General features: G+C 35.2%; 1 protein-coding gene across 1 annotated transcript; it reads right to left on the reverse strand.

Moving 5' to 3' along the window:
• Positions 1-6,338: 6,338 nt before the first annotated feature.
• On the reverse strand, positions 6,339-9,035 carry LOC114922633 (olfactory receptor 13G1-like). Its single transcript, XM_029284348.1, has 2 exons — positions 9,030-9,035; positions 6,339-7,301 (listed from the first exon to the last, which is right to left on the reverse strand). Exons 1-2 carry the CDS (start codon positions 9,033-9,035, stop codon positions 6,339-6,341), a joined length of 969 nt encoding a protein of 322 aa, XP_029140181.1.
• Between the last annotated feature and the right edge of the window lie 2,620 nt (positions 9,036-11,655).

Here is an 11,655-nt window from a genome sequence, read left to right on the forward strand (position 1 = left end):
TTAATGGCTTTCATTGCTGATGTTACAAGAAAATATTTTTATATATAGAAATTTTATTAAAAATTACAATCAAAAAGATAAAAGCTAATACAAACTAAAGAAACAATTAAAATAGTAAGTATAATAAATACAAAGAAAAATAGGAAAAAAGAAAAGAAAGACTAACAAAAAAGTAAGAACATGGAAAAGAAAAAAAAGAAATATATAAGGAAAAGACTCCCCCTTTATCACAACTGTAAACAATTTTATTAACTTTTAATCTTTCCTTAAAATAAAACAAGTGATTCTTCTTCCCATATGCCATCTCTTATCTATAAGCAAATCCTTACAACCTTGCCATTTCAGTCCTGATCAGCAAATAAAATAAAATAAATCAATAAGGATTGCCAACCTATCTACATTTAATCCTTGATCAAATAAACCAATCTTATATTCCTTCCTCTCACTTTTATAAAATCTTGATCTTTAGTTCCTTCAAATAGTGTCCTATAACTTGATTTGTGTGATTGAATGTGCACTTGTGGGAGCAAAGGGGGAGACTTTTGTCAATAAAGAGTGTTTCCAAGAATGAGGTCCAGATGAAGAGATTGCATAGTCCCAAACTATTTGAAAGAGGGGTGGGGGAGAATTTCAGAGTAGCCATACCCTAGAATATCTCATGTTCCACAACATCTAGTAGATAAAGAACACTATAGCATTAGTTTGAAAAAAATTTGTCCATTAGATGTAAACAAATTATTGAACTATATTGGATTTGCTCTCTCACATTTATTTTTCCTTTTTCTTCAATGCAACAACAACCATAAAAATCTGAAGGTACAAAACAGAATTACAATAGGAACACAGATCGAAAGTATGAATATTGGAAAGTGCAACACAGTGAAAGATGAAATCAGTCAGCTACATGTTGATGTGAGGCAATCAACATTCTGAAATAAATTGAAACCGGATATTTTCAATCAGAATATTTCACAAAGAACTCAGCAAAGATGGTACATGGCTACAATACAGGCAATGAGCAATAAATAGTAATTAGACATCACAAAGAGTCCCTTGATATCATGATTATCAAGTATATACTTCATTGATGGAGAAGAAAGTCTCTTCTAGTTATGTTCAATGCAAAAATTATTAGAACATGTAAAGAAATGCTTTTCTCTTTCGTACCACATATGCATACATAAAACATTGTATGCCATCATGTATTTCTTCCAAGTTAATTTCCATATTGAGGATTGGGGTTTACTAAAAAGTTGCAATGTCTTCTACTAGAGAACCATTTCTTTCTTTCTTTCTTTCTTTCTTTCTTTCTTTCTTTCTTTCTTTCTTTCTTTCTTTCTTTCTTTCTTTCTTTTTTTCTTGTTTCTCAGAATCCCTTCCTATTTTAAAAAATTATGGAGAACCCCAAAAGAGGTTTCTGTTTGCATGAGTTATTGTGATGTAGTGTGCACCTGGAAACGGAAGGTGATGGGGAAATCTGGCAAAAACACTGCAGTTTCCCAGGGAGGAGGCAGTACATTCCTTATTAAAGATGGGATGTCTGATGGGATTTTAATACTGTGTTATTTTCAACATTGAGTACAAAATAATTTAAAAGTAACATACCATGATATATGAGAAATAAACTATGTCCGGTTGTTTAAAATCCTAATTAAAAGTTCATTCATTAAATGAATATTCCAAGAAAATAGAAGAAGGAAGGGAGGGAGGAAGGAAGGAAGGAAAGAAGGAAGGAAGGAAGGAAGGAAGGAAGGAAGGAAGGAAGGAAGGAAGGAAGGATATAAACTGGAACACCATGAATTCTAGTCCCGCCTTAGTTATGAAACCCAGGCAGCTGGATGACATTGGGTTAGTCAGTCTCCTATCAGCCCAAATCCTTTTACAAGATAGTTGTTGTCAGGAAAATAGGAGAAGTAGTATTGGATAAGTTCATTATCTTGAATTACTTACAAAAGTAAGAATTGTGGGATAAAAATAAATAAGCTTCAAATAAGTCTGAGCAGGGTATTGGACTAAATGACCTCCAAGGTCCCTTCCAACTTTTTATTATTATTATTATTATTATTATTATTATTATTATTATTATTATTATTATTATTATTATTATTATTATTATTATTATTATTATTATTATTGTACATAGCTCTTTGAACTGTTTTTATTAAATAGTAGATACAAATAGAAATGGAAAATTACTAGGACTGCCTACTTACTGTACTTTATTTAAAAATAATCTTACCCATTGTAACTCTTGACATACTTTTCATGTTGAGAAAATTCATGAACGGGTCATTCATTCATTCACTCATTCATTGCGTATAACAATAATATTTTAAAAAAATATATAAACAGTGTGATAAAAAACATAGACAATAGCCAAGGAGCCAAAACAATAGCCCTGCAAATTCAGGAACCTTTGAACTGAACACACATGAAAATGACTTACAGACTTTATGCAAAGCTAAACAAGTGAAAGAAAAAAAGAGGCATCCTAACACGGCATTCTCTTGTTCCAAGTGTTTTTGAATTCACTTCTAAATATAACAATTATGAAGCAACAGTTCTCTTTAAGAATCAAATTAGTAGATTGTGATCAGATAAACTTTTGATCAAATCTCAAAGTCATGTTAGTCAGATTATTGAAATCCTTATCATATGTTTTTCAAGAACAATTGGTATCTTTGTGAAAATTAATATGGCTTGTGGAATTGCCATTTTTATTCCTCCATAAATTCAGCTTGTTTTGTAAGTATTCCAATAATATATACAAAGATCTACAGTATACATAGCTGCAGATTTAAGGAAATTAATCCAGTGTGATAAGGGTTGTCTTTTTGTAGGTTCCTAATTTCCAAAAACATATTATGAGCCATTTCAACAAGTGATTGAGAGAGGATGTGAGCAAATCCAGTAACCTTATGAAAGCCTCTAAAGCTTAGACAAAACTCTCCCAACTCCCAGAGTTCCAAAGCCCACTGGAAACCATTACAATTTATGTGGTCTGTCATGGAGAATGTTTTTAAAAACTTCTTTGTGACCCCAAGTCCTCTTCTTCTCCAGAAACAAATTCATGGAGCCAGTTCTTTAACTGGCTCCACGTTCCAAAATGATTATTGGCTCCACCAAAAGCAAAGCCATCTTAAATTGCCATTACACCCCAGAAAAGATAAGTTGCTGGAAGATGCCATTGTCCATTGTCCATTGTAGAATGTACTTAACACATTTTTTTCCAGAAGTTCAGTAAGATGGCCCTGCATAAGATTTCCCTCTGCACAGATCCTTCTGCTTCTCTCATTTTCATCCCTGGTAGAAGGGACCACATTCTGTTCAGGCATGTGAATAAACTGGCACATAAGAGACAAAGTTTTCATCCTACTTTTCTTAGACTTTTGAGAAAGAAGAGCAGGAAATATGGAGGCAGCAGAATAAAACATGTAATCAATTTACAGTCCTTAAGTTGCCATAAGAGATCCAAGTCCAGCCACCAGTAAATTACACTGACCATTATCCAGAGCTAATTAAGTGCCAGGCATTAATTGACTAGATTCCTGTGTATGCAGCTGAGTAAATCTTCTATTCTACAACTTTACAAATACTATTGATTCTTTCTGCATGACATGTTTCATGCTAACATGAATGCCCTGCTGCCTAGTTGTGGCTTCCCAACTACATCAACCCTCTTAAAATAATTGGTCCTCTTGACTCCAACTCTGTGTCTCTGTTTGCAGAGAAACCTGTCAATTCTCTAGATCTTCTCCTCTTTTGCTATTCTCATGAATGTTGCAGCTTACTACACAATTTATCAGAAACCTGTTTACATTATTTCCTTCAACTTTTAATGTTTGTGACATAAAATATTTTATAAAAATATAAACAACATGCTATAAAATATAGACTATTGTCTATAAAAGCCAAAGCAAAACAAGTTAAAGTTCAGGAATTCACATTAAAACGACTTGCAGACTTTATGGAAAGCTGAACAGTGGATAGAAAAGATGCATCCTAGGTGGCTCTAACATTGCTTTCTCTACTTCCAGCTGTTTTTTTATTTCTCTTTCAATTTTAATTGGAAAACAATTAAACAATTAGTTGCAAAACATTGGACCCAATCATTTTTATCAGTTTAATGGGGAAGACTGTCATAGGCATCTTTATCTTCCCTTCTACCCACAGTACCAGGTTAGAAGTCTTTCTTCTTATAAACTATTGTTGTACCTAGGGGGAAAAACCTTGGGGACTTCAAGTGAGTCCACAATTGGATGTTTCCAATTATGCAGCAACAGTTCTTTTAAGAATCAAATTAATAAATTGTGATCAGACAAAGTTTTGGTTCAATCTTTACCTTCAAAGTCATTTAGTTGTATTTTTAAAATCCATATCATATGTATTCTCAAGAATGATTAGTATCTTTGTGAAAAATACATATACCTGTAGTTTGTAAGATTGCCATTAATATGTCTCAATAAGTACAACTTCTATTGTTAGCATTCTAGTAATCTAGAGAAAGATTGCTATACTGCTGCAGGTTTGAGGAAATTAATCCAGTGTGATAAAAATAGTCCTTTTAGAATTTATTAATATCCAAATGGCATTTTATAACCCATTTCCAATATAAGTGATTGAGAGAGAAAGTGGCAAACACAATGTTTTCATGAAAGACTCCAACTGCTGCTTGGGCCAAGCTGTTTCTTCCAATCCCCAGAGCTCTGAAATCCACTGTAAAGCCACTACTTTACAGTCCCATAATGGGAAGGCTATAAGGAGCCCTTTGGGTCATCCCAAATACTCTTCTTTTCCCAAGAGAAATTCATGGTGCTTCACCTACTCCTACTTCATCAGGTCCACTAAAAGCAAAGCCATCTTAGTTTGCTATTATTCCCTAGAAGAGATGGGTTTCTGGAAGATGTGTTTTCTATTGCCCACTGTGATATTCCTTAGATATTTTAGATACTTTTTCTGATGCCTCTTCTTCTCTCATTTTCATCCCTGAGTAGACAGGACCACATTTGGTTCAGGGATATGGTTTGATTGGCAAATAGGAGACAAATACCACTCAAGGACACTCCATTGTAAACCCTCCCATGTTTTCTCCCCACTTTTCTTAGTCTTTGGTGATAAGACTAGCACTCTGCTGGTCAAGGATAGGTTTCATGCTATACCATTCTTCTGAAAAAGGATCCCAATTCCCACTCCTTGTGTCTCTGTTTGCGGAGAAATTTGTGAATTCTCCAGAGCTTTCTCCTCATTTGGTATTGCAAGAATGATACAATTTACCACACAATTTTGTAAAAACCTCCTTTCATGGTTTCCTTCAAAGTTCAAATGTTTTAATTGTAATTTCTATATTGTGAAAGAAAGTACCTTTTTCTTTATTTCCTAATGTTTATTTGTTTCTTTCACATATTTTCCTATCTTGTGTACATGTCTGGCCTGAATAACCCATTTTTCAAAGTATAATTCCCAAAATATCCATTACAGTCCAATTTTAGCCAAAAACTTTAATACAGTTTCCAAATCCAGTTTAGCAGGTAACAGGTACCTCTTAATTCAATTCATATGATGCTGAACTAATTCAGGACACATATAGGAAATGTATTTTTTACATATCTTTCCCTAATATATATGATGGTGTATTTAACAAATGGATAATGAATATATCAAATATAGAATATGATAATTAAATAAGTATTTTGGAAAATTACATTCAGATTTAAAATAACATTAAAGAATTAGTTATTTACATTACATTTTATGATTTTCTTCTTCAAAAATAATAAATACAGTTTTGAATGGCTACGGCAGTGGTGGCGAACCTATGGCATGGGTGCCAGAGGCGGCACTCAGAGCTCTCTCTGTGGGCATGCACGCCATCGCCCCAGTCCTAGGCCTTCAGCTGGGTATTATAAAACCTTATCGCTTTAGGCCTCCTCTGCTGTGTGAAAAAAAAAAAGGTTCAATCAATCAATTTCAACTTCTCATGGGAAAAAAAAAAGATCTTGCAAAGTTGGAATTGATTGATTGAACTTTTTAGTCCCACCCAGTCTGCCGTTACCACCACAGCCATGCCCACCCAATGGGCCACGCCCACCCAATGGGCCATGCCCTCCCAATGGGCCACACCCACCCAATGGGCCACACCCAGCCGGCACTCAACGATGCATAAGTGGGTTTTGGGTTGCAGTTTGGGCACTCAGTCTGTAAAAGGTTTGCCGTCACTGGGCTATGGCTAATAAATCCAGTTTTGAATGGGATGAGAGATTCCCAAGCACAATATGTAACTTATAAAGAATGATTGTTTTCTGCACATTAAAACCATAGCAGCATTTTGTCTATGAATTTTAAGGTTTTGGAAGTAACCTGAGGTAACCTGTGAGAATTTTCATTCCTTCTTTAAAATCTTTATTTCTCAGTGAATATATGATTGGATTAACAACTGGAGTTATCACCAAATAAATGAGAGATACAAGCTTGTCCTTGTCTGGAGAATACACTGAAGAGGGTCTGATGTATGTGTAGATGAGTGCAGTAAAGTAAAGAGTTATTACAATGAGATGTGAGGAACATGTGGAGAATGCTTTCTTTTTCCCTTCAGCAGAATGGATCCTGAAGATGTTCATCAGTATAAAACAATAAGAAGTTAGAGTCAATCCACAGCTACAAATCCCAAATACTACATTTGCCATCATGGTCATAAATTGATTTATACTGGTGTCTGAACATGCAAGATCCAACATTGGAGGAATATCACAGAAGAAATGATTGATAACATTGGAATCACAAAATGAAAGGCGCAGCATAAGTCCAGCATGTAGAGCAGAATCTATCATTCCAGCAATCCATACAATGGTTGCTATGCCAACACATACTTCTTTCCTCATGATAATGGTATAATGCAAAGGATGACAGATGGCAGCATAGCGGTCAAAAGCCATAAATGAGAGAAGAAGCATTTCTGACCCCAAGGCCCATATAATGAAAAATACCTGTGTGATGCAACCATAAAATGAAATCATTTTTCTATTGGTCGAAAGACTTTGGAGTAACCTGGGAACTGTAACTGAGATAGAAAATATATTCACTAAGGACAAATTGAGTATGAGGAAATACATGGGTGTGTGGAGTTTCTTGAAAGTAGATATGGTAAAGATAAGGAGGAAGTTGGCACTTAGAGCTACAACATAGATGAATGTGAACAACCAGAAGAGAAGTATCTGTACTTCTGGAGAATCAGTGAGACCCAGTAGGATAAACTCTGTAATAGCAGAATAGTTTTTTATTTCAACAATTCTGATTCCAGTGACCTAGAAAGATCCAAAATTATGTACAGTCATATAATATTTTTATGTTGTTAAATGAATTTTGTTAATTTATTGCACATAGCTATTCATCTGAGAGATAAATCTAAGTCAAACAATATAATATCTAATTACCATTGAGATTTATGATGATAGTTTCCAGTGCAAATCGTCATGAACAATTTTATTATTGTGTGGTAGAACCATAGCAAATATTTGAAAACTTCATAACCTCAGCATTTGCTGTGATTCTGTGTAGACTGGGGTCCTTACATCTTTTAAAAAGAACAACTACTTGAATTCCCTAGGAATATGCAAACCTTGCATCAAAAATTGATCCAAAGGAAATTTTATCAATTTTCCATATTGAATTGAGTAGCTGAAATGGCTTTACATTTTGGATGGAACTCTTGAATGGAAGTAACTCAAGTCAGTATGATGGTTCAGAAGAGGGTTTTTTTTCTTTTAACTGATATACACTGATATGAAAAAATTGTAAGGTAGGACTGATGCACTTTAGCTTTCTTTACTGAATCATATTTTTGTCCTCCAAAAATATCTAGTTTTGGGGAGAATTATGTACTCGGGGGAAAAATATCCTTGCAGCATATTGTCATTTGCACCTTTTCATTTTGACTGAGCTACTTATTCAATGGAATATTTAATTACCTTTAAATACAGTTCCAGCATTTTTAATGTGATTATTCAAAGTATAATGAAATCTGGATAGAATACTGTTTTTTTAAACTATCATTTGTTCCTTACAAGATTATTATTATCCTCTTATCCTGGGCGCTATCTAATAAAATGAAATTTAATTGTGAAAAAAGTAAGGTTTTACATTTAGGCAAGAAAAACCAAATGTACAGGTATAGTATAGGGGGTACCTTGCTCAATAGTAGTAACTGTGAGACGGACCTCGGAATCCTAGTGGACAATCACTTAAATATGAGCCAGCAGTGTGCTGCAGCTGCCAAAAAGGCCAACACAGTGCTGGGCTGCATTAACAGAGGGATAGAATCAAGATCATGTGAAGTATTAATACCACTTTACAATGCCTTGGTCAGGCCACACTTGGAATACTGCATCCAGTTTTGGTCACCACGATGTAAAAAAGATGTTGAGACTCTAGAAAGAGTACAGAAAAGAGCAACAAAGATGATTAAGGGACTGGAGGCTAAAGCATATAAGGAACGGCTGCTGGAATTGGGTATGTCTAGTTTAATGAAGAGAAGGACGAGGGGAAACATGATAGCAGTGTCTCAGGGGCCGCCACAAAGAAGAGGGAGTCAAGCTATTTTCCGAGGCGCCTGAAGGCAGGACAAGAAGCAGCAGATGAAAACTAATCAAGGAGAGAAGCAACCTTGAAGAAACTTCCTGACAGTTAGAACAATTAACCAGTGGAACAACCTTCCTCCAGAAGCAGTGAATGCTCCAACACTGGAAGTTTTTAAAAAGAGACTGGACAGCCATTTGTCTGAAATGATATAGGGTTTCCTGCCTGAGCAGGGGGTTTGACTAGATGACCTCCAAGGTCCCTTCCAACTTTATTATTATTATTATTATTATTATTATTATTATTATTATTATTATTATTATTATTATTATTATTATTATTATTATTATTATTATTATTATTATTATTATTATTATTAAAAATGCAGCTAAAACTTGGAGGAAAGAACATCTATGTAAAATTCAGTTAATAGTACACCTAATATTGAAGATATTTACCTGCATTCTTAGTTTTCTTTGTTCTTACTTGACTTTGCTCTTCTGTTGGATGGAAGGATATTGTGGTTTGGCATTTATCAGCTGCAGAACACTGGAATCAATCACATTTCATCAAGTCTGATGGAAAAGACTGGTTCTGTGGTAGGCACCCCTATTTCCACAATAAATCAGGTTCCAGATCATAAATCTTTATTCTCATAAACTGATGCTGCACCTGGGAGAAGCACTTTGGGGACTTCAGAAGAATGCTTCCAATTATAAAGCAATGTTTGTTTAAGCCCCAAAGAGAGAAACAAGGAAGCTCCCAGTAGCTGTATTCACTCAGACTGATCCCCTGTGCCCTAATTCTTTCTTCCTTCTATTACATTCACTGGGTAGAACAGTGCCACTCTTGCAGCTGATAGACTGGCAGTTTTTGCCACAGAAGAGAGGTTTCTGGATAGGGTTCCTCTCCATCCCCCATCTTTTCACAAGTTAATGTCAATGTGCTGAAAATTAACCAATGCCTATTCATTTAGTTTTGGATTTATTAGCTGCCCAAATTTAGTCGCTTCTGGGTAGCATACAAAAGCAAAAAAAATCAATAAAAACAGATTGTTAGTCCTTTGAGTTAATCCAGAGAAGAAGTGTCAACAATGATTTCTAATACTATCTATATTGCAAGGTTACAGTAACAGAACCTTGCAAGTTTAAAAATACCACTCTCTTTTAATTTCACTCTGCCCAAATATAGGGAGGATCCCTTGTGACACATTTTCTACCTGCCCATTCAAACTTAGATTTCATTTATCAGACTAGATCAGGGGTGTCAAACTTGAACATCATGTGATGTGTTGTGATGTATCGTGACTTTTTTTCCATTGCCGGCAATGGGGTGGGCACAGTTTTGGCATGATGCATCTGGCCCATGGGCCAGCAGTTTGACACCCCTGGACTAGATCATTGTGTGGTTTTTTTCTCCTTTTTCCCAAGGTCATTCCCACATAAACATTACATAGATTAAACATCAAACCACCCAGACAGCACACACTGACCAAAACAGGGACACAGAAATACAATAATACTTTGATACATTAACCTTTCGCTTGGGACCAAACCCAGATTTTAAGAGCTTTATTGACCCCTAGAAGAGATGGCATAGTTCTTATGTTTAGGGGGCTGATATTCCAGAGGATAGTGCTACAGCAGAGAAGGTGTGCTTCCTCAGTCTCACAAGATGGCAGCATTTAATAGAGAAGACCAAGAGTGTATCCATTTTATCAGAATGTATTGGCCCTTCAGATATCCAGTTTTTCAAAAAGTCCATAAGGTGATTTATGTATAATTATTATTATCAGATCTGTATCAATCATTCAATTTCTATGTACTAGGCTAAATTCTGCAATACTGTTGATAAAATCAGACATACTTTATCAAGTTGGATATCTATAAATATGGCTAATAACAGAAGAAGAATTTTTATTTTAATCACACTATACAGCAAATTAATGACATGGTGGCTAAGAATTCGGTCAATTTGGTCTACATCAGACATGTCAAACTCATGATGTCACGGGACGTCGCATGACGTATCTGAGCTTTTTCCCCATTGCCAGCAATGGGGTGGGCGTGGCTTTATCGTGATGCGTCCGGCCCGCGGGCCGGCAGTTTGACACCCCTGGTCTACATACCAATATCAAAGAAAGGAAAGTTTAAAAGGAATGCAAACTCTTGAACAATATATTTTACTTAATATGCTATCAAATTCATGTTTAGGGTCATATTTTGAACACATTATAAAAGATCTAACTCTCTGGAGAAGTTATAATTCAGGGAAATGTGGAAGGAAGGGAAAAAAAGGAACAATTGCAGACAAAAATGATTTTGTTGTTGTTGTTGAAATTCCAGTGATGATGGGAGGCCTGAAGGGCCAGGTTTGGGACAGATAATCCTCTTAGTTTATAGATATAGTTGCTCAGAGTCAACACTGAATTGATGGTGCATAATCTCTATTATCTATCTGTCATTTATATAGCTTTAATTGGCCTTTCTCCAAAGAAAAGTTCAATAATATTGATTGTACCTTATTACTGATAGGAGTTAATTGAGTTAACTAGAAATCAATTTTAAGTTAGAACAAGCAGTTATCTTTTAGGATTGCAAATTTTTTTTAAAAAATAATTGTTATGCTGAAGATGGTAAGACTGAAGCATTTTGCTTATATCATCAGGCTAGCAATGGAGCTATTGGTCAAACATTTAAAGTAACAAGTCTCATCCCTATCAGCTGGTTTCAATTGCTTTGGCTTTGTATACCATGTATTCATACCTCAGTGAGTGATTACCCCACTAAAGTGGCAAGAAGGTGACAAGCAACAGGGAGAAAGCGGAACTATTTAACTCGTTTTTTGCATCTGTCTTTACACAAAGGGATCTATCAAACATAGTGCCTATCAAACATAGTGCCATAAAAAACAGAATAGAAACACAAGTTAAGATAGGCAAGAAAATAGTAAGTGAACACCTGTCCAGCCTAGACGAGTTCAAATCGCCAGGACCAGATGGATTACACCCCAAGGTTCTCAAGGAACTAGCAAATGTGATCTCTGAACCACTGAACTATATTTTTCAAAGATCCTGGAGCACAG

Source organism: Protobothrops mucrosquamatus, unplaced genomic scaffold, assembly GCF_001527695.2.
Source record: "Protobothrops mucrosquamatus isolate PMUCROS unplaced genomic scaffold, P.Mucros_1.0 scaffold550, whole genome shotgun sequence".
In the NCBI taxonomy this organism is placed as follows: domain Eukaryota; kingdom Metazoa; phylum Chordata; class Lepidosauria; order Squamata; family Viperidae; genus Protobothrops; species Protobothrops mucrosquamatus.